Source organism: Mustela nigripes, chromosome X, assembly GCF_022355385.1.
Source record: "Mustela nigripes isolate SB6536 chromosome X, MUSNIG.SB6536, whole genome shotgun sequence".
Lineage (NCBI taxonomy): Eukaryota > Metazoa > Chordata > Mammalia > Carnivora > Mustelidae > Mustela > Mustela nigripes.
In genome coordinates, this window is record NC_081575.1 from 25843982 (window position 1) to 25871266 (window position 27285).

The 27285-nt window shown below is 39.3% G+C and overlaps 1 protein-coding gene across 3 annotated transcripts in view; it reads left to right on the plus strand.

The window, feature by feature from the left end:
- The window catches only part of TENM1 (teneurin transmembrane protein 1), an 805114-nt gene that overhangs the window by 640790 nt on the left and 137039 nt on the right, over positions 1–27285 (plus strand). For all 3 annotated transcript variants that reach the window (XM_059385607.1, XM_059385606.1, XM_059385608.1), the window contains exons 17-19: positions 1782–1998; positions 19204–19323; positions 25506–25767. In XM_059385607.1, coding sequence (XP_059241590.1) covers positions 1782–1998; positions 19204–19323; positions 25506–25767 — 599 coding nt within the window. The remainder of the gene's footprint in view (positions 1–1781; positions 1999–19203; positions 19324–25505; positions 25768–27285) is intronic.

Consider the following 27285-nt stretch of genomic DNA (forward strand, 5'->3'; position numbering starts at 1 on the left):
GCAAAAATACACTGAACAAACAGGGAAGGCAAGAAAGCAACAAACTGCATTTTAAATCAAAGTAGTGTGTATGGCACAGGGAATTTGAAAGGTCCTCATGTGCGGAAAAATATTTCCTGGGTGCCCTAGGGCTACTGTTCCAAACATCTTCTCTCTGGGTGTCGCTGGCTTTCATTGCCCTCAGCTGTAGCACGCCACCTCCAGCTCTCTGGGAAAGCGAGCAAGCCAAAGAGCAGCGGGAAGCCAGGGGCTGGTAACTTGCAGCAGCCCTAAGGAGCCAGTCATCCATCTGAACCTCTCTATTCTGCAGCCAGCCAAGATTAGCGTCTTTATATTTACCCTTGTTAAACTTCTAAATTAGAGCCACTTGTCTGCTCTAAGGACCTTGGAAGGACTTTGTTTGTTTGTTTGTTTGTTTGTTTTGCTCATTGGGTGTGAATGGGGTGTCCATATGCTCAGTTAACCACTCGCATCCCTTCTCTTTGCACGGAGTCTCCTGTAACACTGCACTTTAAACTAGTGTTAAGAGTCAGCTGTTTGTACACCTATTTTCCTACTCAGCTCCAAGCTCCCAAAAGCAGGAAAAGAGTCTTTTAATCTCTTTACTTCCTCAGTCACCTAACACAGTGTTTTGCGCCTATTAGATTCTCGACGTAACCCCTCCTCCTGCAACGCCTGTGCCCCTCTACCGCCTCGTCAATTCCTCTACCAAAGAATGAAGCCTGTATGTGATTGTTTTTATTGTTACAACCATGGATTCAGGCGTGTCAAGTAACCAGTGAAGGCCTAGGAAATGAAAGAGAGCAACTCATCACATTCATATACCCAAGGTTTATTAGTATTTTCATCAAATAACTGCTGTTAGGACCAAGTAAGCTCTAGTTGCTTCTACAAATTAAAAAAAAAAAAAGTTCTGAAACATTAGTGTGCTTCAGAATCATCCAGAATCACCCAGATTAAGTCTGCATAACCCTGGGCTTGAAAAAAAATCTGATTTAATAGGTGGGGCTCAAGAATATGCATATTTAATAAGCTCCCCAGATAATCGACTGCACATTTGAAAATCACTGCCCTGCTCCAGACACTTTTTCACTGTGAAAATACCAACTTCTGTTTTGAGAATCACCAGTAGGGATGCCTGGGTGGCTCAGTCGGTTAAGGGTCTGCGTTAGGTCAGGTCATGATTTCAGGGTCCTGAGATTGAATCCCACATTGGGCTCCCTGCGCAGTGGAGAGCCTGCTTCTCCCTCTGCCCGCTGCTCCCCCTGCTTGTGTTCTCTCTCTCTCTTTCTTTCTGTCAAATAAGTAAATAAAGTCTTAGGGAAAAAAAGAAGAATCACCACTAGACAAGAATATTAGGAGATGTTTTAAAAAATACAAATTCAAGCTGGCAAGCATTTGTTAATTGTTTACTCATAAATGTACCTGGGTGAGAAATTCAAAAAGAATTAGAAGAATCATTGCTATCCTGGAGGAATGTTCTTGCTGAGGAAGAAGGAAATTTCTATAGAGAGTGACACCTCATGGAATACTGTATCCAAATATAAACAATGTGGGATAGCCCACAAAAGCTCAAGAATTCAGGGAAGAAAGATTTGTGAGCAAAATAGTTTGTGCCATCTAAACTCAGAGTATGTTTTCATGAGAAACATGAATTTAATAGATTCTAAATTCAAAACATGCACAGCTACCTTTGTATTCTAGATTGTTCTCCATTTATGCATATTTTAAACAATGTTGTTTCTCTTGAAGCTAAATTTTAAAAAAAATTTTTTTTTCAGATGGTTTGACAGACTGTGTGGACCCTGATTGTTGTCAACAAAGCAACTGTTACATAAGTCCTCTCTGTCAGGGCTCACCAGATCCTCTTGACCTCATTCAGCAAAGCCAACCCCTCTTCTCTCAGCATACCTCAAGACTCTTCTATGATCGAATTAAATTCCTCATTGGCAAAGACAGTACTCACGTCATTCCTCCAGAGATCTCATTTGACAGCAGGTATATGTGTATTTATTTTATCCTTAATAAACAGTGGTTATGTTTTACCTTAACTGTGAAAGGAAGATACCTTCTAAAGATCAGGCTACTTTCCATTCCACACAGTACATATCGATTTCTTTTTTAGGCTTCTCTGGAATGCCCAAGATCTTAACTATCAGTTAAGAGAGAGAAGTCATTTCTTGAGATTCTTTATCATACAGGATAAAGCCCACAAAAGCCCACATACGTGTGTGTGTGTGTGTGTGTGTGTGTGTGTGTGTGTGTATACAGTTGACCCTTGAAAAACAGGTTCGAATTGCATAGATCGACTTGTATGCGGATTTGTTACAATACAGTACTATAAATATATTTTCCTAATGATTTTCTTGATAACATTTTTTCTCTAGCTTACTTTATTGTAAGAATATAGTATGCAATACATATAACATCATATAACATACAAAATATGCATTACTCAGCTGTTTCTGTTATCAGTAAGGCTTTCTGGTCAACACTAAGCTATTATTAGTAGTTAAGTTTTTAAGGAATCAAAAGTTATATGTGGATTTTTAACTGCGTGGGGAGATTGGCACCTCTAATCCCTGTGTTGTTCAAGGGTCAGCTGTGTGTACACACACACACTCAAGATGTGTATTATTTGTAGTAAAGTATGGGTGGGACTTTAAATGACAAAAACAGAATGGAAGTGTAATTTGCCAATTTATTACTTAGCTTCTGGACCTATCCCTTGAAAAACCTTGAATTTCAAAAGCTAAATTTTGATGTAAAATGTTTCTATATGGAAGAATTGGGTGAATTTGACATGCTAATGTGAAATGCAATATTTATGAAAATCTATCTTCCAGGAGTGCCTGGGAGGCTTAGTCGGTTAAGCATCTGACTCTTGATTTCAGCTCAGGTCATGATCTTGGGGTCCTGGGAGCCCCTGTGTGGGGCTCCCTGCTCTGCGTGAAATCTGTGTGGCATTCTCTCTCCCTCTACCCCTCTTCCTGCTCATGCTCGCTCTCACTCTTTCTAAAATAAATAAACAAAATTTTTTAAAAAGAAAGGCTCTCGTTTAGAAAAGCTGAGATGCATGAATTGTCCCTAAAGACCTAACAACAAAGCCCAGCCTAGTGTGTAAAGAAATCTTTAAAATTAACTCCCTTATTTGAAGTGTAATCACATAAACTTCTCATTATTATCCTCTGCTTCATCTTCCACAATGATATAGTTTACTAATTAACACTGGATATAAATAAGTCACTGAAGTCAACATTTCGAGTCTCTTAAAAATGTCCTCCTTTGTTCATTCCACAAGGAGATGTTTCACTACTTTCTAGACTTACAAATGGGAATTCAAAAAATCTTGCAAAGTATCTGTCCAGGAGCCCCTGTCTATCCACCACTTTGTTGAATGCTGGTGGGTATGATCAGTCCCCAAGAGAAAGCTCAGTCAAGAATTTATATTAATATTAAAAAATTATATTAATATGAGTGACAGTCCAAAAAAATGACAACCCCATCTGGACCTATACAAAGTAGAAAAGGATAAAATCCAGATGTGCATGGAAATGTAAAATATTAAGCATCCTTTCCACAAACTGTATACAAGAACTGATACTGAAACTTAAAACTTCCTTATTGTTTTTTTTTTTAATTATTGGGCATTTGTGACCTTTTACATGTCTGACAGAACCCAAAACCCAAATGCCAGCACTTTACCAGAAAGGCCTGTTCCGCCAGGGCATCCGGTGGAAGTTTGAGTTCTCCCAAGAGACTCAGTCATCCCCATTCTGAAATGTTTCTCCTAGCACAGTAACAACTGTGGGATAACTTTCGGAGGGGCTGTAGTCAAAGTCATTATTTAGGTAGTGGAGACTTAGGGATTTTACAACAGAGGGCCAAAAGGAACAAAAGGCAGCCATTACCCCCATTCTCCTATTTAAGGTAGAGGGAAGTCACCTCTCTGCAGCTTTGTCCCTGCTCAGAGAAAATGAGTCCAAACAACAACAAAAAAACAAGTGGAAGAAATAACAACCCCCATGACATGAAGGTCTGTTAAATGACTCTGTGAACTCAAGTGAAGGGAGAGGCCTGAGAGCAGCAGGAGACAAGTCGTTGTGATCCAGAGCAGGACGGCATCAGAGCCATGAACTTTGCAAAGCCAAGAGAGACTTGCACCCCTACGGTTCAGCTTCAGGGCAAAGGAACCGATTACCTGTGTTAGCTAAGGCCCTTCTCCTCCTGGTTTGATTGAGTTGTCCTCATTCCTTTGTAAAATGCTCCAAGGTATCATTTGGCTCTGCAGGTCACATTTGAATTCAGAACCGACAGGTCCCCTTTATCTAGTGGTCTCATCTATTAGAGACCTAAGGAATGGGTCAGAAAAGGTGGAGGCCTTTTCCAAAGGATAGAGTTGAGGACAAGCGATCTCATTCTTTTTCCCCTAAAAGATCAACACCTGCAGTGTCACTCTGGGTAAAATCAATCTGACCCCGATCACATATAAATAATAATAGTTACAAGCTCTTACACCTAAATAGTACCTTTTCATTTGCAAAGTCCTCAGACATGCCTAATTTCATTTTATCTTCACAGTATGCCTGTGAAGTGGGTGTTTGTATTCATGCACTTTATATAAGAGGAAACAGGTTCAGAGAGATCCAGTAACTTGCCCAATGTCACACAGCTACCAAGTTTGTAGCATTGCAACTCATGTAACCTTTCTGTTACACCACAACTGCCCAATTTCAACTTGTCCTTAAATAAACCTGGTGACTTAGATCTAATTTCTGCTGGAAAATTTACATCTGGGTCAAAACACACACACACACACACACACACACACAAAACAAGTGGTGTTTAAAAATCCAGCTCCATTTAATGCATTTCAGTGGCCTTATTTCCAAACTTCAAACCAGTGCTAATGAACTTCCTGTTGGTAGAACACAATTGAATGACGGGTAAAATGGGCCCTTTGCTCTATGTAAATTGTTCTTGAGCATGTATTGTGTGTCAGGTCTCCTACTGAGCATTTACATGGGCTATCTCACTTAATCCTTACCAAAACTCTACGTGGTAGACACTAGTATTATGCCTACTTTCCAGGTGAGGAAACCAGGACCAAGGTACCAAGTAAGTGACTTGCCCACGGTCATAACCCTCGAGTGTCAGAGCCAGGATTTGAACCCAGGCAGACTGGTACTGGGAGCCTGACCTCTGAACCACTATGCCCAGCCCCTTTGGCTATTTAGAAGGCTGAGCTAGCTAACCCTGAAAAGACTTACAGCCTTTAGACGTCCCTGGCTGTGGAGTTGCACTCTTCAGACAGATCTAGAACATTGCTGTCCCAAAATCAGGTGACCCACTCTGCTTTTTTGCTTTTGTCACATAACTGAGATCTAGAAGGATAAGCAGATAAAGAGAACATTGTCAAGGGGCTCATTTGCCTGCTGGCAAAGTGTGACCCCACAGATGACTCTCTGTTGAGTGTTGCCACCATCAGAAGCTTTTAGAGCTAAAGACAGTGGCACGCAGGTGACTAATTATTGCAAGGACGCACAAAGGTTAAATATCTGTTCATCCTTGTGCATCCAAGTGAGACTAGTTTTTTGTTGTCTCAAGTTTGCTACTCTGGCATGTGAGAGCCCATAAATGGGTACCTCCCGTGCCCCATGAGAGTGCAATGTCTCTGTGAGCATGTAACCTGCGCACAGTCACATCTCTAGCAAGCCCAACCCAGCTACTGGTTTTTTTCCCATGTACATTTTACCCGATAGCCTGAGTTTCTTTCACTTTTTTCGATCTGCTCCAAACATGACTACAAAGTAAACCACATATTATACGTGCTCTGTATGACTTATTACTTTTTAATAATGTAAATAGGTGAACAGAAGCATTATTGATCTTCAGTGTCTAAGCATTTAATCACTATTAATAATGTAAAAGGTTTTTATAAATATGTAAAAACAAGAGTACATTAAACTAAACGACAGCAGTAATTTGCAAAGCCAGACATTTCACTCGCCATCACTAATGGAGAAGTGCATTTAAAAAACAAAATCCTACCAGGGTTAGCGCAACCGCTGACAGCAAGGTCTGGCCAAACTCATTTGTCTGTTTTGTAGCCGTGAGAGGCTGACCCCGCATCAGTCCATGTCAGGCATCTACATCAGAGGTTGCTTCCTATCATCCCACAGATGTATTTTGTTCGGCCCAACATTTTGAAATTAGAAGATCTCATATAAAAATTGAAATGTGTTCCTTCCTTAGGAAATTTACAAAGCTGGGCATCTCTGCACCCATGGGCGTAGTGTAGGCGTAACGTAGCATAGGCGCTGTGCAGCAGAGGGCCACTGCCTGTCTGGATGGGCTATGACATGTCACTCTAGCTCCCCCTTCGCTGTTCTCCTTATTTCTGGCTCACTTCCCTCTCTTCCATTGGCATGCCTGGCCCTGCTGGTATTTGGGGTTGTCACCTCGGGACCACATAGCTTCTGTAGCCTTCCTTGGAAAGACCTCAAGTGTTTGGTTTTTTCTTTCCAATCTCTTTCCCTGAGGGTCCTTAAATACTTAATCTTATCATTTTACTTAATCTGGGGCCTTTAGTACCTTGGTTTAAAAAGAGAAAAAGTGACTGGACATGAACTGGAAATCACAGTAATGCAATATTTCCACCCTTACTAGAGTACCTGTGTTTACCTTGTGAAGAGTTGGCATCCACTCTGCCTCGTACCTTAGGCTCCCTTGAGGCAGTGGATTTTAACCTCAGGTAGCTCAGCTCATCAACCATGAAAGCAGCTAATCCAGGGCCCGCTGTAGTAGAAGCAAAATGTCCACTTTCTATGAGAAGGGTGTGTCTGTTGAGAGGCATTTGACTATTGTGTTTATCACTTAGAAGTTTTAAGAACAATTCAGATATCTAAGAATTTGCAACAGTGGGGCTGGGTGGAGTTATGGCAGCTTCTTTTGCCCATTCCAGTTGGAATGCCTACCCTTAACTGAGAAGTTCTAGAGTGGCGACCAAACTTAATACAGCATTAAGCACATAACAGCACCGTTAACAGACCACAAAATAAAGAAGTTTAACACAATGGTAGGCTTCTTCCACTTTCTATGAAATTGCTATATTTCAGTTTCTTGCTCTACTCTGGGATATACCCAGAATTAGCTCTGTATTGTCCTAATTGCTGAATTTTAAGTTCTGTGAGGACATGGACCAAGTCTGATTTGTTCCTTGTTTTGATTATCTGTTGCTGTGTAGAAAACTACTTTAAAATGTAATGGATTAAAATAAATTTTATTATTATATTTCATGATTCTGTGGGTCAGAGATTCACATAGAGCGTGGCCAGGATGCCTGGTCTTTTCTCCATGATGGTTGGGCTCTCAGCTAGGATATCTCAAATAGCTGGGGGCTGGAACAGCTGTACAGCAACCAAGAATCTCTCTTTCTACATACAGCCTTTCTACTTGTGCTTCATATTGGCATGGAAGTCAGCCTTGTATATGGTGGCTCAGGGCTCCAAAAGGGAGCATTCCAAGAGACAAAAAATAGAAGATGCCAGTCTCTTAAGGCCCATGTCTAGAAATTTTAACAATGTCACTTACATTACTTACTGTTAGTTATAGCAGTCACAGAGCTTGCCCAGATTCAAAGTGGGGAAGACATAGATTCCCCCCTCTTGATGAGAGAAGTATCAAAGAATTTGTGGCCACCTTTAATATACCATACCACCATACCCTCAGATTCTAACACAGCACCTAGCAAAAAGCAAGTCAACAATGAGTGAGTGATTTAGCTGTGGTAATATTGAAGTGCCCTTCTCATATTTGCTCATGAAAAACTCATTTTTGTTGCCTAGAACACACAGATGATATTAGGACCTCAAATAAGTTAATTCCCAAACCTAGAACCAGCCTAAAGGTAAGATTACTATTCTCCAAATAGCACAGGAACAAATTCATAAAAGATGAAGTGATTATCTAACAGTAGCAAAGTGATTACTTTTTTTTTTTTTTACCTTATGAACCATTCCACCACTCTAAGAGCCTACTCATAATTGACATCATTTATAACTTTGTATAAGCATCAATAATCTTCTCTGCCTTCAGTGGGCTAGATAATCAAAATTTAGAACCAAGAAAAAATTAGAAAATAAGGAGCAATATCAGGAAGCCAGTGTGAAGGCTGCTATTAACTGGCTTACTTTGGTATGTGTCATTATTCCATCTCATGAGAAAAACAAAGACAAGTGCCCAGGACAAATTGAGGTACTCCAGTGCCTTGAGCGTGGCATTCTTGGCAAACTCTACTTACACAGGCCTTCCCCCCTCCTTTACTATACTGCACTCAATAATAAAACCTTGATTCATGCTCCTGATTATTCATGATACCTGGTCATAGCCATAATTACTTATCATAACTTGTTTAATAAAACATGCTTTTCTGTACTGAGTTGAGCTGGGAATTTATACCATTTGAAATCCTGTGAATGGCAAAATGAGTTACTGAATCAAGAGGGAGGCTAAGGGGGGGAAGGTTCCAGGAAGATGGGTTGTTGATACAGAAATGGCTGATCTTGAATAGAGAGTAGGACTTAAGACTTAAGAATACTAAACTTGAAATTTGTATTTTGAAATTTGTATTTTATTGAAATACTAGTACTTGCAGAGTAACCAAGGACTTTAAATTCTTCTAGAAGAGATAAATTCCTCTGCTGTCCCTAGTGTAGTATAATATCCTGATGTGAGCTCATGTTTTGAAAAGTTAAAAGGATAGATATTCACTCATTTGAGTACCTACTGTGTGCCGGGAACTGTGTGAACGAAAGGAAACAAAAGAGACAAACATTTATCCACAGAACTCCCCTTATGATCAAATGGTAGAGGCAGTCAAACATCAAGTAAATGCAAAAATAATTAACTTAATTACATATTGCAATAAGTTCTGCAGGTTATGAAATATCAGGTTTTTGAGGGAGCCTGGAGTTCATCAACTCTGGGGTCTCGAGTTCAACTACTTTGAACCTAAATGGATGTAAGACAAGAGGTATTCTAGAAAATGAAACAAAGTCATTAAACAATGACAGAAGTGAGACTGATCTGGAAGTTTTCAGCAGTAGCTCAGAGATGGTACTAATTAACTTAAGTGAGCATGAAGAGCTCCTAAAATTGACACAAACAGGAGACTATTGATGACTTGCAAGGAAAACACAAAGCTTATTTGGACCGTAAGCAACTTAACTATTTGCAAGAAGTTCCATCCTTTGAAAGGTGGAGCTATAAGTAATTTTTTCCTACAATTTAAAATGTTTGTATTAAACAGATGAATTCAATGGGTAAAAAAAAAATCAATCATCAAAAAAACTCTCACTTCCCACAATGAAAAAATTCCCATTAACAACACTTTGGCATCATTTATAATGATGGATCCTACAGTTTCAAGATAATCCTCATTGAGAAAGATTAATCATTTCACTCTTTAGATCGATGACCATTACAATGTTTACTTGGTTCATTTATCCATGTGATGATGGGCACTGTCCTAGGCTCTGAGCTAAAGCAGTTGAAGGGCCTTCCCCATACAGTCCTGTGAGGAAGAGTGATAATGAAAAAAGGTACATATCAGATAGGTATAAGTACTTTCAATTGATACAAAGAAAGGTTAGGGACAGAGAGTGACCATTTTAGACCAAGTGGTCCAGGAAAGTCTCTCTGGAGAAATGACACTCGAGCAGAGACCTCATGGCATTCATTCTATATCTCAGATGACCTTGGGCCCTTATACAACAGAATGTCACACAAGCCAAGGCCTGGCAGAGACTTTTAGAGACCCACTAATCAAGATTCTGTGACATTATGTGAAAAGATAAAACAAACTTTTCTTAAGGAATTACTATACACTGGTTACTGTACTAGGTTTTCCTGATAAGGCAATGGGGGTGCCTGTCCTCTAGGAGTACACTGAGAAAATTTGAATACTTCGGACAAACTGAATAGCCTCTAGAAAGAGAAATGAGCAACAGCCCTAGACTGTTTAGTCATGAAAAAAAAAAAAAAGCAGATCTTCATCAATTAGTGTTGAACCCAAACTGGATTAAATATATAGAAACCACTTGCTGATTTGGAAGTAGGAAGAAGAGGCAAGAAAAGCTTACATTTTGGAATATTTATTAAGGAAATCCAGTGTTATTATGGTATTCAAGCATTCATGGAAGCAACACACAATTGAGTCTACACACAGGTAACCCTCAGAAGGTCTGTAACATTACCATTTGTGATTTTGCTGAGATACAAATTTGAATCCATATGTTTTTTGTTTAACTTTCTCATGCATCTTTTGGTTAAGAACCTCCAAGTCTATTTGCTAATGGCAGGTTTTTGTGTAGTTGTAGTCTAGGAACATGAAAAACATTATACCAGATACGCAACTAGGGGTTGATAAACACACAGTGCAACAATTAGTGAATAACTTGAATACATTAAGGACTGGGGGAAGCTCTTTCTACAGCATCAGCATCTGAAAATCTGTCTCTTGTTCACCTTTCTTTCTGAAGGGAGCCACTGCCCATGATCTGCCCATATTTGCAAATGGAGTCCCAGGTGTGGTTTGGCTCCACCACAGCTCCCTGTGATTCTATTTGTCTTACCATATTACTTGTCCTGAGCAACCTCCTTTGCTTATCACTTCTGCAGTTGTTGTCCTAAGTGGGAAGGAAGATTGTTGGTACTTGCTAATAAAGCACTTTGATCTCATTGATATGAAAGGTGTTACGCATGTGAAGATGGGATCTCCCGATTTTTCAGACAACTCTTTTGTCTGATGCTAAAGTTTAAAAAACACATTATAAAAATTACAAAGTGCTACAAAGTGCTAAAGGTTCCCAGATTTATAGTGCTGACTAGCTCCTGAAATCAGCAGTCAACACCTACAGGTACCAAAGAGAAAGAACGTGTGACTTTCACTTCCTTGCAAATGTTCCTGGGCAATGAAGAATAAAAAGAAATCAGAGCACAGATCTTCAAAAGGCTGTTCAGTTGATTATCTGTGGTATTTTGAAACTCAAATGCTCTGAGATGCTTAATAGCTGTGATCAGTGATACCAGGAGCTGTCTGTCTATAGCTTATCTCAGTATGGATAGGTATTTTCTAATATTTTATCCATCTTACTGCTCCATTAAGAAATTCAAAAGGCTCAAATCCTTGTGACTTACTCCTTAGCCAGACTATTTGCTTGCCGTGTCTCTAGCTGGTTCTATCATCTCAATTTGTCCTGAGAGAGGGTAGAGTGAATGCAAGTTTGGGGAGGAGGAATGAATGACAGGGGATGGCTCATCTCCACTACGCACCCTGCACATAGAAAGTACTCAGCAGTTCGTCAGTGTCAACAGGAACTGATGTCCTATGGATAGCAAAAGCACCGTCCTTGTGGGTAAGCTCCAACTTTCTTTTCCTTTGTAGCCGCATTTTAAGAAAGATTCGCAGTATAGCTCAGAATCCAGGTCAAAGGGCCTCCATCACTCCACCACTTTCTAGCTGTGTTATCTTGAGCAATTTTTGTATTATTTTTAACCTCTCTGGATCTGTTTCCTTATTTTTTAAAATGAGGCGAATGGAAATTAAATGAAATAAGATGATACGGATATTAAATGAAATAAGAAAAATACTCAGCGTAGTACCTGACCCACAATAAGTGCTTCATAAATATTTTATTGACACAAATTTGTCTATATATTTGTATACATTATATATATTTAACACAAAACTGGGGTACATAGAGAATATAACTAGAAAGATATAATTCAAAAGTCATTTTACTGGGTTATTTTACTGTCATGGCAACTTGTGAGATGGCTGAGGATAGGTCAGGGAAAAGTCACAATGGGCAAGTAGTGAGCCAAAACTCCAACTGGTGTGGGTGGAGCTGGCTCCACATTTTCCTCTGTGGAAGGAAAAATAATCGGAAGAATATTCCCCGGCCAGGCTATAGCCAACTAGGCAGACTTCCCCTATATTTAATGACTAGTCATTATTTGAAGAGCAGCGTCGCAGAGAAGTGACAAGAAAGGTTAATGAGGTTAATAAGACCCCATAGAGCTGATTACAAAGAAACCATTTGAGTAATGTGTAAAACAGGAAAAAAAAAAAAAAACAAAAACGAACTTAGGACTGTTCAAGAGTTGCAAGGGCTTGCAGGACAAATATTTCAGGATTCAAATTCCGGACAAAAATAATCATGCATCTAAATGAAGCAATCTGGCACTTACGTGGTCCTGAAAATGTGACTGTGTCGTCAGTTTTCTTATTGCTTCAAAACACTTGATCTTTTTCCCATTACTTTGGGGATCTCAGGCATCCAAAGCAAGCCTGCTTTTGACAAGCAATTACCAGGGCAGATGGGAAAATAGCCACCGTCCTCAGGGTGAGTGCCCCCATTTTGTTTTACTTGAAACATCACTAGCCATGAGGAAAATAATTCTGCTTAAAAAGCTATCTGCATTTTCAATAGCACCACCTTTCCCAGAGTCCTCGAATGTTGATGGGTAATGCTTCCAGCTGCTTTTAATGTTACCCATTTAGTAGGTATTATTTATTTGGGCTAGTGACCAACTGAGTGGGATTCAATCAGCCTGCTCTATTTAAATAAAAACTAATGAGATTTTATTGCGATTGCATATGAACATTCACTGCATTCGCATTTTCAGAACATGAAAACAGGTTTATGCTATAACATTAAATGTTTGCATGGTGCTGTACCAGGTTAGATAACATATATCAAAAACCCAGCATGTGTTGTGTGGAAAACCCCCCAAATATCTGAATATTAGAACCCTCAAATGTATTTAAATTATGAAATACCACGTTGTAATTATATGGTGATATATAAAGGAATAATGGGGTTAGTGTTCATAAATTAAGCATTTGAGGAGAACTATCCATTCATTCTTCCCAGTCACAGGGTTACTGTTTAATTCCCCGAAGTAGTCAATTATCAAACAAAACTCTCATGATGAGAAATTCACAATGCGCAATCCAGAATGCTGGCTTCTAATAAAGGAATTGTAAGGCATCTGCCGTGCAGGAACCTCAAAGTCGTCTCTGAAATCTTTGAAGTGGTGCTGTGAGGGTACATTGCAAGTATCTTACATCTTCATATAAAAATATTTGAGTTGAAGTTCTGCATAGCTTTCTTGAGCAGGTGCCATATACACCAGGCACCGGGAAGGACACAGGAAAATCACAGTCTTTGCCCTGGAGTAGATGATCTAATAGAAAAGGCAGACACATATATAACTCTCACCCAAGACAGGCGAGGACAAGTGTGATAACATGCATCCGAGCACTGTCTAAAGAGAATAATAAGGGTGGAGGAAAAATTGACATTTACTTGAGACAGATAAATCAGGTTAAAACATTGTTTCATTTTATAATCTCTAGATTTGAAAGAGACCCTACAGTTCATCTTGTTGTCCAACCTCCACTTTGTCATGACAGTTTCAGCATGACCCCCAAACTACAATTTGGCAGACTCTTCTCCAGAGGTTTATATGAAGGAGTTACAAGTTCATGCCTCATGGATTTATTTCATAACTGTGCGATGGTGAACCAGTTAATGATTTTGCCTGCCTTTGTGTAGTTTATGTCCTGTACCTTCCTCTTGAGGATTTCCTAGCTCTTCATTGGCTAACCATGTTCTAGTCTTGCTTTCACTAAAACGGTGGTTCTCAAAGTTTGTCGGTCTTTAGACTGGCAGCATCAGCATCACTTGGGAACTTGCTAGGAATGCACATTTCTGGGGCCCCATTCCAGAACTGTGAGTCAGAAACCCGGGGCAGGGCAGCCCAGCCAACTGCTTTTACCGAGCCTTCCAGGTGATTCTGGTGTGTGATCAAGTTTGAGAACCACTGATCTGTACACAAGAAGGATTACCAGGAAGGACTGAGGACGAGGATCACAGTACCCAGATGTGAGGACTTCTCTAAAGAGAAGATCCTTTATTCATTGCATGACGTCAGTGGATAAGTTGTTTCAGCCCAAGTGACACCATCTACAGCTGTGGAATTTCACAGTCTAATAAGCCTGCAGAGATGACAGGAGAACCATTGAACCACACCTTATGTGCAGCACGTTTCTGTTCCCTGGAGACTTGAACCAAATAAGGACTCCTGGAGGAATTTACAGAGCAGAATTCCAGCGCTAGTGAGCACAACATTCTCGTTCTCGTGGCTTCTCTCAGCCCAGTCCTTTGCAATGCTATCTCTTCACCAGAACTGTCAGCTCTGGAGAGGTTTTCATCTGTTCTTATGGAGAAAGCAACCTAACCTGCCCAACTGCTGCTAGATCCCCTGCTGGCCAGGACCTTGATTTTGAATGTTACCTTTCAAAGGATGCTTATGCTCCTATTAGCAACTAAAGCAAATTGTTATAACTTCCCTACCCTGGGCCACCTTTTCCTTGCAAAAGATTTTAATCAGAAACACAGTGCAGTAAATTACATCTTCTTTCAGCAATTTAGTTTTCAGTGTTGTTTTTCAGACCAACTTTTGTGCTTGAGGTTAATGTTTTTGCCTGAGGTGTTGCATGAATATTGGATATTTGACACTGAAGACAAAAGACAACAAATAAGAAAAGAGTAGAATGGAACCAAGAGTTTATTGAAGGCTAGGGATAATTTGACTATGCCACGAAAATAGCAAATTCAGAATGAATTAGACCTTTCGCATCAGAACAGTCTAACAAGCAGCTTGTTCGTTAAATAAAAGTATATTCTGACTTGCATTTCCCAGGGTGCCCTGCTCTTCAGACCAAGCTCCAAATACCTACAGGATTCAGCATTTAGTTAAAGGGAGAAGCAATTCCTTTGGGGTTGCTGCTTTAGCATAGCGACAGCAAGTAGACAGCTTGGCAGCAGCCTGTGTTCTCCAGAGAACGGGAAAAGAGACACTTGTTAGGGGTGATCTATCCCCATACGTGTTTCTAAAGTCACATAGGTCAGGTCCATCTGAGTTCAAGTTCTCTTGCTCTAACCCAGAACAGCAGGGAGAGGTTCTTGTTTTTTTAGGTTCAAGGAAGGAAAGCATCCCAACCATGTCTGTGAATCAAAGAAGAATGAGCACCAAGCAAAGATAGAAATCAGGCAGTACCTGCCTTTGAGGGTACAGTAACAGGCACACACAACCAACACCAAAGACAGTCACACAGGGTGCACACCTGCCTTACACATGTGCAGGGCCAGCTTCATGACGGTCCAGACAGTAGCCTTCTTTTAGCTCATTTGAAAGGCTCAAGAGATGGGGTGCCTGGGTGGCTCAGTGGATTAAAGCCTCTGCCTTCAGCTTGGGTCATGATCTCAGGGTCCTGGGATGGAGCCCCACATCAGGCTCTCTGCTCACCAGGGAGCCTGCTTCTCCTCCTCCTCTCTCTCTGCCTGCCTCTCTGCCTGCTTGTGATCTCTGTCTGTCCAATAAATAAATAAAATCTTTAAAAAAAAAAAAAGAAAGGCTCAGGAGAGTCCCATATATTTAATGGGAAAAAAGTTTCAGAAAAAGACGGGTCCTTGAAGGATCGGGACTCAGAATGAGGGTAGTTTGATATGGCAAAAATTTAAGAATTCAAGATGTTTCCCCAAGATGACCCAAGGACAGGCCAGGTATGAATACTTCCTTTAGATGGTGATTTGAGGAAACCCTCTGGGTGAGGAAACAGGGAAGAACCACAATGGGAATGATGAAAAGCCCAGAAGGTGGGATGTGACACTACCAAAGACAGACCCCCGCCATACCGAGCTCTCTCCTTCAACAAGGACCTAAACTAGGAAAAAGATGAATTATATAGGCTGCCTTGGATATAAGAAGCACAACCCAAACAGACAATGTAAAGTGGGGAGGAGAGACTACATTTCAGTGAGTGTGTGACTCCGGAAAAATAAAGTACCTACCAGGCTACCGTCCACAATTATGAATAATTGAATTTAGAAGCCAGTAGTGCACAGAATGGCAGTTGAGCTAAGCAAAGTGGCACAGAGTGTACCATACTTGCAGGAGGATATATGAAGGCTCCCTCAGGGCCATCTGGAGCAGTGGTAGCCTCAGGAAGCAAATGGCCTCAAGAGCTTTCTTTCTGAAATGGAGAGTTTGCCTAGGAAGATGTTTTCCCTAGATTTCTGCATGCAGTGCCAATCAAGATTACTGCAAATTAGAAAACTTTAATACTGTCTTGAAATTTAGACAACTTCCACTGACACAGGATGACTGATGTTGGTCAAATATTACCGTAAGTACCAGTAATCCAGGAATGAAAGGAGCTGAGAGTTATTCTTGTGAAAAATAGATGACACGGAGTGTGTAAATAATGGGAGAAAATGCAGCAAGATACAGGAAATCTTAGAACATTTAAGGCCTCATACATTACAAAGAGAGCTCAATGCTGATAAATGTAGAATAATAAGTTTTATGGGGTTTTATCATATGCCATAAGTTGGCGTGCATCATAAAACATGAGAAATTTAAAAATAGGGTAGTTGAAAGACAAGTCTGCGCATTATTTATGAATGATGAAGAGTGAAATGAATGAGAAGAAGAACAGGTAGACAATGTCTTGAATAATGATGACTTTGATGAGTCGTTATCACACAAATCTGTGTGCTTCATAAAATATGAGGAATATTAAAGATCAGAAGAGTCAAAAGACAAGTCTATTCAGAATGAGATACAGAATGAAGGAAGAGAGGAATATAAGAGAAATGCACAGAATAATGATGACTTTTATGAGACTTTCACTCACCAGCCTGGATCCTTCATAAATATAAACTGTATAGAAAATAAAAGAGCAGCAAAGAGAAGAGACAGGTCTGCGTCTGTCATAAAATATGAGCAAATAATGCCAACTAGGCTCGACAAAATAAAAACAAAAATAATTGAGCCTAGTATAGCTGTGGGAAGACACAATGTCTAGAGTAATATGAACAAATAAAATGAGTAAGTGTGGAATTGTCTTGCCCAAAGGGATTAAGGGACCGCCTAGGTAGGCTTTATTGTTGCAAAGACCACCTCGTTAACTGGTAGAGCCTGGGTAGGTTTGGAGTTACTCCCCTGTCCCCCAAAAAGCAGTCAGCACTTGAGGCTCAGGAAGCCATGTTTAACTGATTTCCCAGTACCTCTTCTCAGCCCTTTGAGCTTCTTCTATCCCTAAATAGTTTGCAGATTTTCTCAACTCGCTTCTACTCATCTATACCCTGCTTGTCAAATTTTGTTTTACAAAGACCTTCAAAAGGTTACTGTATAAAACCAGAGACATCCTTTCATTTTCATTTCTTGTTACATTGGACTTAGAACCTGGGACCAGATCTGTCAGGATTAGTTCAAAATCCAGAACTCATTGACTTTCAAATAAATGTCTTCTCTATTAGAACAAATGGGATTTCAAAATCTCAAACTTTCAAAATCTCCCCCAAAAGAGTCTGGGAGAATCAGAGGAGGCAAAGCAAGTGCCAGTATGCCATTTGCATACCATTCAGAACCATGATTTATAGAACTCATGAAGTGTACAGCTCATTGGAAAGAAGAAAGCCACTGATCTATGTCAAAACTAGAGGTGTTTGTCTGAGCTCAATCCATCAATAGCAACAGTTATTCTAGCTTACTTTTGGATAGTACTTAATGGCTTGTAGTTAGTTTGGGGGGAAGGCCGTGGGTAAGGTAGGATAAATCCTATATTAGCATAACATATCCAACTCCTCTGATTTTGTGTGACAGAACTTAGTGTGGAGTTTAATGGCTATAACATACAAAACAAACTTTGGCTGGCAACTGTCTTTCTATTTTTCAGAGATTACTTTCCTCTCTCTCTCAAATGAGCTATGTGGCCATGAGCCTTTAGATAATGTTACCTCAACTTGGTAATTCTGTTTGAAGAAGGTATCTTGCCAGGGTGGAATTATTATGGTTAGTTTGAAAAGTCATGTTTGCCCAAATAACATGGCCATCTTTAATCCAAGATTAAGATTCCCTGGATCTACTGAATCCCACTTGGTAAAAAAATGACACTAACTCCCTAGGAAAAAAATCACTAACCTTGCTCAACCTTCCTAAACACTACCAGCTCCAGGTATAAAATGCACATTCTCGAGCTCATGACTGCCAACACTAGGATTGGACTCCCCCATCCACGAGTGGTGAAAAAACTCCCCCCAAACCACTGCTACCCCTTGTAATTGCAGAACAGTAAAAAAATCTTTGGTTGGAATTTGTTCCTGGGCCCTCTTCTTAACTGCCAAGCTCCTGAAATTTGTTAAAACTTGGTCAGACTAGAGTTGAAAGTATACACATTTTAGAAGAGTTGGAAGTATACACATTTTAGTGGGCTATGTCTGGGAGACAGCCCAGTTTAGGGGCTAGTTTAATAGAATCCCATTTTTTGGCAAGGTTGAAATTTCTTTGTTTAAAGGGAAAATTGCCTGATATTTTATTTCAATTAGGCAGAAGAAACAGAATACTATAGCCAAGGACCATGTCTCTTTTGCAGACTAACTCTTAAAATTTATCCAAATAAGTCTACTTATTTAAAAAAAAATTGTTTTTCCAAAAAGGCAATTTGGCAATATGTATCAAGAGCCTTAAAAATGTTCACACCTGTGTATGTAAATGCATGGAAAATGCACACAACAAAATGATGTTGCTGATTACCTCAGAGGAGAAGACCCAACAACTGGGATAGGGAGGTGGTGAGCAGAGACTTTAGTCACATATGCTATATACTTATGTATTAACTAATGTAATGAGTTATAATTTTAATAAAAGAAAAATATTGTTCCACAACTAGGACTATCTCCCAAGGAATAATAAGATATTTAGTGCTGGAAAAGTTAAGAAACTATGAAATGTTCTAAAATAAGGAATGGATTAAAGTTAAGGAATATTGTTTTAAGGCTATATTGTATAATCACAAAATGATATGGAATTTCTGATTACATTGGACAATGTTAATTATATACTTTTTAAAATATCAGGATGCAGATCTATACTGAGTATAATCCCAATTTTGATGAATAAAAAAGATATATATGTCATCCTCAAAATGTTATTAGTAGTTACTACTGGATTGGTGAAATTATTGTTTTCTCTGTTATACTTGACTATGTTTTCCAAAGTGTCTCCATCTTGGCTTCGGGAATCTAGTTTCAACATGCCTTTATATTTGCCTTTAATCTTGTGTTGCAGGCGTGCTTGTGTGATTCGAGGCCAAGTGGTGGCCATAGATGGAACCCCTCTAGTAGGGGTGAATGTTAGTTTCTTGCACCACAGTGATTATGGGTTTACCATCAGCCGGCAAGATGGAAGGTACGTCAGTATTGCTTCTAATCATTGTGGGGGCCAAATACTGACTTCTAGCTATAAGTCAAATGGCTTAGATGATACAGTGTTTGTAAGCCCATCTTCCTTCTACCTGTATTTCAGAAAGTCACTGGTCATATTTATTTTCTCTATTTCCCAACTAAATCAAACCAAATTTTTCTTCTATTATAACTGTGCACTATTACCCAAGTCTTCTTGAAACCCTAGCCATTTGGAAAGTTTCCTAGACTTCTTCCAATTCCATATATCAATCTGACTTCAAAATTCAATGATTATGGACATTGGGGAGGGTATGTGCTTTGGTGAGTGCTGTGAAGTGTGTAAACCTGGTGATTCACATACCTGTACCCCTGGGGATAAAAATATATGTTTATAAAAAATAAAAAATTTAAAAAAATTAAAAATTAAAAAAAAATTCAGTGTGATGATGCAGGTCAGAAAGAGGGAGCCATGGAGCACTTGGGCCATCCTTCAACGGCAGCCTCAAAATATTTTAGAAATGAAGACATCCAAAAGGTTTCTCCCAGAAGTACAGAATTCAGCCTCATTAGGATATTTAATGTGTCCTTCCTAGATGGCCTATTTTAACTAGTGGCTGAAACTGATTGACAAGCACAGTCAGCCTAACCAATTCTCTTTGGTGTCTGTATAACTGTAGTGATTTAACCTCAACACCAACCACCAGGCTACTCTCTAAGGGGTAATCAGGTTCTCTGAAACCTGGGAAGTAAGACCACTAAGTAAAACCTTTTCATCCCAGAGAAGGATTTGCTCACAAAAACATTTCTGTTTATCATTTAGGTTGACAGTTTGTCTATCATTTAGGTAGACATTTGTTCAGAATATTTGAGTCAATAGGCTCACGTGTCCAGCTTAAAGGTACCTCTTTATGACTCTCAGGAACACTGTAATGATGGCCTTGGGGTGCCCCAGTCTCCAGATGGCTACTCTTAAAAATGAACTACTCATGACAAGCTGCTTTAGGAATCACATAAAGAGATGTTGGCTTGGAAGTTTATCACAGTGTGAAAGACCATCTTATTTCAAGAACCTACAATCAAACCTTATCAATCCTAACCACTTCAGAATTGTTAATTGTTCAACCTAGGCTATGCTGAATTTATTTTTTTCAACTGCCTGTCAAGAAAAGGATTATAAAAATTAATTAAAGAACCTAATAAGGAAAAGTTTAACATACTTAAGAAAAACTGTTTCTAAGACTTCAGTAAATCATATGAATGATCTGTATGTAAATTATATTGCTAATTATTAACTAGCCATCTATATATTAGAATAAACTCAGCAAAATTACTCTGGGTACAGATAGTCTAAATACACACACACACACACACACACACACACACATATCCATTGCATATATATGTATATATGCAATAAAAAGTACATTTCCTTTTAAATAGTCCATAATTGGAACTCTCTACTAATTCAAAGGGACCTTTCTCCCAATTAGATTGAATGATAAAATTTTGGTAGTTCCCTCACCAGTGACTGGTACACAGAAGTGGCCTCTGCCTTGCTAGCATGTTCAACCATGTACCAGAAATTTTAAAATGGACTATTTCTTTAACTAGAATATGCCCTCAGAGACATTTGACCTCTCTTGGAGAACTCACGGGCCTTTAGGGTTTGTTTTTTTTTTTTAGTATGTGTAGAAAGGTTTCAGTGAATTATTTGATATTTACAAAAGAGCTTAAAAGAAACAAGGTCTAAAAAATCTAAAAATTTCTGTTTCCAGTTTACTGACAACATTAAAAAGGAACAATTTTTGTCGTCATTTTTGTGTTTTTTGTTTAAAGTAAAATGCCAAGACCCTCGTCTGCTGAGTTCTCTGTGGAACTAGGTTTATGTAGATGACAGATACAGCCAGAGTCCCCTCTGGCAATAACTCTCCCCTCAGGCTCCACAAAGGGTGTAAGCATTCAAAATCTGTGCCCCAAATGCCAAGCAGACTGTCCCACTGTCATCTCCTGGACATAAAGTGACAGGGTGATGGGAGTTTCCATTTATATATCTCTGCTTTTTGCTCTCTCAGACCAAGTACGTACATTTCAAAAGCAGAGTATAGTAAAGAAACTATACCCGAGAGCAAAAGGATTCTAGAAAGGCTGAGATTAGCATTTAAATACCCAGTAGACATTTAAAAAAAAATAAAAATAAATACCCAGTAGACAGAGAGTGATAGGTAAAATGCTGTAAGAAGCCCTCTGTCTCCAAATCTCAGTCCAACCTATCTGCCCCCTTGCCTGTAGTTCCCACCAGTGGTATCACTGCTTTAGGTTAAGCTGTTGACTCTAAAAGTCCCAGTTAAATGCAAATATGTTGTGTGGGATGTAGAACTAATTACCCCCATTATCATCCATTTGCTCAAGTTAATTGACAACTTTCCCTAGAGAAGCAAGAAAAGTCTAGGTCATGGGACCAAAGTGATGTATAAAAAGCAGAAGGAAGGATGTCAGTGGAAGAAGGAGCCCTTTAAAAGGAAAAAGGCATTAAGACATGCAGATTGGGAGAGGCCAAAGTAGCAGAATAGAAGAAAAAGGCAATTCTAAAGGAAAAATGAATATGTATGAGTGTCTACTGTATGCCAGGCACTTTCATAAGTGTTGATCTGTGTCATAATCCCAACAGCTTATGGGATAGGAAACATTATTATCATCTTCCCCATTTGGCAGATGAGAAAACATATCCAAACTAACACAGCTAATAAGGGTCAAGCCCAGAATTTGAACCCAAGTAACCTGGCTCTTATCTTCTATGATTAGCCACCTTCAACTCGGATTATGTAACAGGTGCTCAGGAAAGTTTTGAAAGAGAACTTTTTTATATTATAGTTCAGCTAGTGAGAAGCACAATAGGTGAAAGGCTGACCTTCTTAGAAGATTCTTGAGAAGCACTAAAAGGTCTCCAGAACTTTGGAAGACTTTGGAAAATAAAATGGGGAGTTCCCTCTGATTCCCCTCAAGTCAAGAGTTATGGATTTATGGATACTGTAAGGCAGAAATAAGCATTTTGCTTTGGCCTCAATAGTCTTCCATCTACCTTAGGACTGGTCTGAGTTACTATGGATCAACAAGTCTCCAAATAAATAGGTCCTCTCTCCCTTGGGTCTTTTGTACTCACTATCATATGACTTCATAACTTGTTCTTAATGACCCATGCCAATGGAGATCATTTGTGGTGGGGGAAATCCCAAAGAATTAATGATCCCGGGAACATGCAATTTGGCATTGGAATGATTAAATGGAATTTTGGCCCCAGAGCCACATCCACCTCTGCGGCAATTGATTGAGTCAGTCTGACCATGTCTACTGTATATACCACGTAGGCTGGAAGAGGAAAAAAATCAGTCAGGTTTCTTCAGAAAAGCAGAACCTGTGTGTGTATATGTGTGTACATACATACATACAAATGTATACATAAGAGAGAGAAAAAGAGCTTTCAAGAAATTGGCTTGTGTGATTGTGAGGTTGGCAAGCTCAAACCTGTAGAGACTGGTAAACTGCAATCTCTTGGGAAGGAGTTGATACTACCTCAGCAGTTTTGAAACAATTCCTTCTTCCTCAGAGAAACTTCAGTTTTGCTCTTAAGGTCTTGCAACTAAATGTATGAGGCACTCCCATATTATCAAGGGTAATCTCCTTTACTTAAGATCAACTAAGTGTAGATATTAACTACATCTACAGAATGCCTCCACAGCAACACCTAGATTGGTGTCTGAATAACTGGGTACTATAGCCCTGCCACATTGACAGATAAAAGTAAACCATCACAGGAAACCTAGGGGAAGTTCCCAGAAGAATTTAAAAATCGGTACCTTCTTCTATAGATAATCAGAAGCTGGCCTACAGTTCATTTGGTCTACACGAGGATACATCTATAAATGTAATAAGGCCAAGGATCCGTTTTGGGAAGAAAGTTAACATTTGTTGAGTCCTTGACCCTTAAGTCTTTCTCTTATTTACTCATTAGCAGTAACAGCTGATTGATGGATTATATTAGCCCCATTTTACTAATCAGGAAACAGAAATTCATGGAAGTTAAATAACTAGCCCAAAGACACAAAGTTAACACGGCAGAGCTGGGATTCGAACCCAGGGGTGTATGAAACCAAAACCCATTCTTTCTATAAAACAAGATGCCTGTCCTGTCTGCTTAATCTTTCTAGACATAGAGAATAATCCCCAGGTACATACGTTTTTCTTTGGATAGTGTGTGTGTGTGTGTGTGTGTGTGTGTGCGCGTGCACACACACACATTTGTTTTTGTTTTCAAATAAATAAGCACTTCAGTTTTAAAGAGGCAAGAGCCAAGGTTTGGGCAAAGCAAACTTGCCCATGAACATGGAAGTAAATCAACATAACATGTTAATGAGAGGAAAGGTCTCTTGACAAGTAGTGTAGGATTTCCCCCACCATACATGCCTTAAACTGCTTCTGTATTATCATGAATTCAGCCTCTCTGCCTTAAATCATAAGCCATTTGGGTTTTCTTTTTTTAGTTCAAACCTAGATTATTTTCTATAACTATTGTAGTCCTTCAGACCCTCTTTTTGAAAACTGCTTTATTACTACAACCACTTGACTAAAAAAAATAGCAATAAAAAATACAGTGTTAGCCATCCTTTGTTACTGCCCATTTATCTTTATCTGGAAGATTTCTGCAACAAGACATGATTGGCAATCCTATAATAAATATAATAAATGTCATATGAAGGGAATGGTGAGCTATCCATAATTAAGTCTGATTCCCTATTAGGGCATTCTATCATTGAAAAAGTGTTTTACAGAAAGATCTCTTTTAATGCAGGGAATTGCTTACATCTCTCTCCTGTGGATTTAAGTTGCTTTGAATATTAAGGAGCATCATATTGCCCTTTATCCATTTTTATGATATAATGGTAATAATTTATCATTATCTTACTTTTACATAGGATCTTATGCTTTTTGAATGCTTTCAAATACATTATCTCCAAAACATCATTATGCTTACAAGAGAAGTAAGGTAGAATCATCTAGTGCAGAATGAACTGAAATCTAAGTCTGTTATGCTCCAACGCAAGAGTAATGTCAAGTACCACATCAAGTGATGGACAGAATTGGCTTACAGGAGAGGTAGTCTTGCTTTGTCAGAGATAGGGAAGCTGTTGTCAGCGGAGATGGATAGGGTCCATTACAGGCTGTCTTACAAAAGGAAACCAAGGGGCATTCTAGACAGACCCAGAAATCCTAAATGTAGACTTCAAGTAGAATCAGGAGGCGAAGTGGGCCGGCAGATGTGGAGGGTTCAGGCATGGTATTGTTCAAGCAAATTTCACTGAAAAGCTTTCCTCTGCTGCTATCTTTCTCCGAATCCCGTCTCAAAGACACCGCCAGATTTTGACACTATGTTTGTGATTCTGAACAAGATAGTTAACCTTTTGGCTCTTTACTTTTCTTGAGTTATATTATAGTAATTTTTTTGAGGATGAATAATGTATTATATTAAAGATGCTGCTGAATGTTAAGTGGTAAGTTACAGCTTTGCAGAAATACATGCAGTGATTTTGTTTAAGATAGTATTAAAATTGATTTACAAATTCGGGGTGAACATCAACTGGTGATATGGAGTTTTTCCTCAGAAGTCTACTGGATAGTGAAAAGAAGTCATCCATATATTTAGCTAGAAGGAATTTATAAAAACAGAAATATGAATGGGTGGAGTTGAGCCCCAAAGGAAAGAAAGTGCACTAAAATTACGTATTTTTTAAATTTTTTAAAATTTATTTTTTATTTTCAGCATAAAAGTATTCATTATTTTTGCACCACACCCAGTGCTCCATGCAATCCGTGCCCTCTATAATACCCACCACTTGGTACCCCGACCTCCCACCCCCCACCCCTTCAAAACCCTCAGATTGTTTTTCAGAGTCCATAGTCTCTCATGGTTCACCTCCCCTTCCAATTTCCCTCAACTCCCTTCTCCTCTCTAACTCCCCATGTCCTTCTGGACTGGAAGAGATTATGCTGAGTGAAATAAGTCAAGCAGAGAGAGTCAATTATCATATGGTTTCACTTATTTGTGGAGCATAACAAATTACGTATTTTTTAACTTGAACTTTATTTTGGTTGTTCATTTGGTTGAAACTGTCTTCTGTTTTTCCTTCTCAGCTTTGACCTTGTAGCCATTGGTGGTATTTCTGTCATCTTAATCTTTGATCGATCACCTTTCCTGTCTGAGAAGAGGACACTCTGGTTGCCTTGGAATCAGTTCATTGTGGTAGAGAAAGTAACCATGCAGAGGGTTGAATCAGATCCACCATCCTGTGACATCTCCAACTTTATCAGCCCAAACCCTATTGTGCTTCCTTCACCACTCACATCATTTGGAGGGTCCTGCCCAGAGAGGGGAACTATTGTTCCTGAGCTGCAGGTGGGTACATTGGCCTTTAGATGCATGAAATCATAGTATTAAGGAGTGGTTCGTGGCGTAAAATGGCTGGATTACTTTTCCTGGTACTTCTGCCAGCCCTGTAATAGGCTGCCCTTCATTTATCAAGAGAGGCCTTCAAATATAATCTCTCTGGCACACATTTGCAAAGTGATTGGCCAGGGCTATAGGGTGCTATCTATGGCCATAGAACAAAGCAAGATGAACTAGCTGTCTTGAGAATTAAACCCCAAACCTTGACCTAATGAACACTGTGCTCTAAGAACAAAGCTAGCTAGCTAGCTCAATAGTGATAACAGTATAATCAATGAGGTGGGACAAGTTTTTGGTCCTGAAATTAAAGCTCCTTAAGAAATGTAGTTTTCTTCCATTGTCTAGTTTGTATCCATTGTCATTGTTCTCAAAAGTCATGATGATGCCTGTTGGTTAGCTGTGTTTGGTAAAGGTGGTTTTTAGTCGTATGGGTTTTGTTTAAAGCTTTGCTTTTGGGTATTCAAGCATTATGGTTAGAGGAAGATGTATTTTTGAACCTTGGTATTTTAGAGTTCCTGAGAATGTTTCTTCATTGCGCCTTCAATATTTTCATTTCAATATTAAGCCATTCAAACATCTATAGTATAATTTCCTCATCATGTTGTAGAAACATTTAATGATAGTTAAATTCAGAAGCCACCAAAATGGACCCAAGTCACACAGGTCCAGAATTCAAGAGGTATAATCAAGAGGAAGTCAATGGACATTTTGAGATTGAATTTTTTTTCTTCCATCACAGCATTCCCAGCAGCTGTTAGCAATGCCCAAAGGATACCACCTGTGAAAGACTCCCCCAAAAAATAGTGCTGTGCAGGAAAAGGAGTCCAATGAGTTTCCCCTCCTGTCTTTTCCACTGGTTTTCCTTAGAAAGGAAGAAAAAACCAAGACCATATTTTATGAGTGCATTGAACGTACTCCAGTCTCTGTATATTTGTCATTAGGAAGTACAGGTCTCTTTCTGCACAGAAGTTTTCAGACTCCTCTAGGATTGCATGTTTCCATAGGGAAATGATGTACTAAGGTGGTAAGTGTCCCACTGGCCTTCACTGTTGTACTTCTGCTGTCATCTAAGAAGACAAAGCCATTGGACAGCTCGGGTATCAACGAGCTAATGTAAAGGAAGGAAAATCAGGCAAAGAATGGACAAAAACAGTTTATGTCCCCAGAAAAAGAATGACCAGAAATCCTGGACAATATGAGATACCATGTGTCTAACAACCTGTCCTACTATGTGCACTCGTTTGGAAAAGGAACAAGGTTCTGAGCTAAAAATGAGTGAGGACACAAAGTATCCACACTATTCATGTCACCTTAAAAGTATTGGATAGGCTCTTTCTTCGGCTGAGTTCTGAAAATTCAAAGTCATGGAACACATGATTCAGTTTTAGTGACCACTTTTGGTTGATTAACTCCATCTGTGCGAATAAACAACTAAGCAATAGCAATTAATTAAAGAAGCCAAGTGGT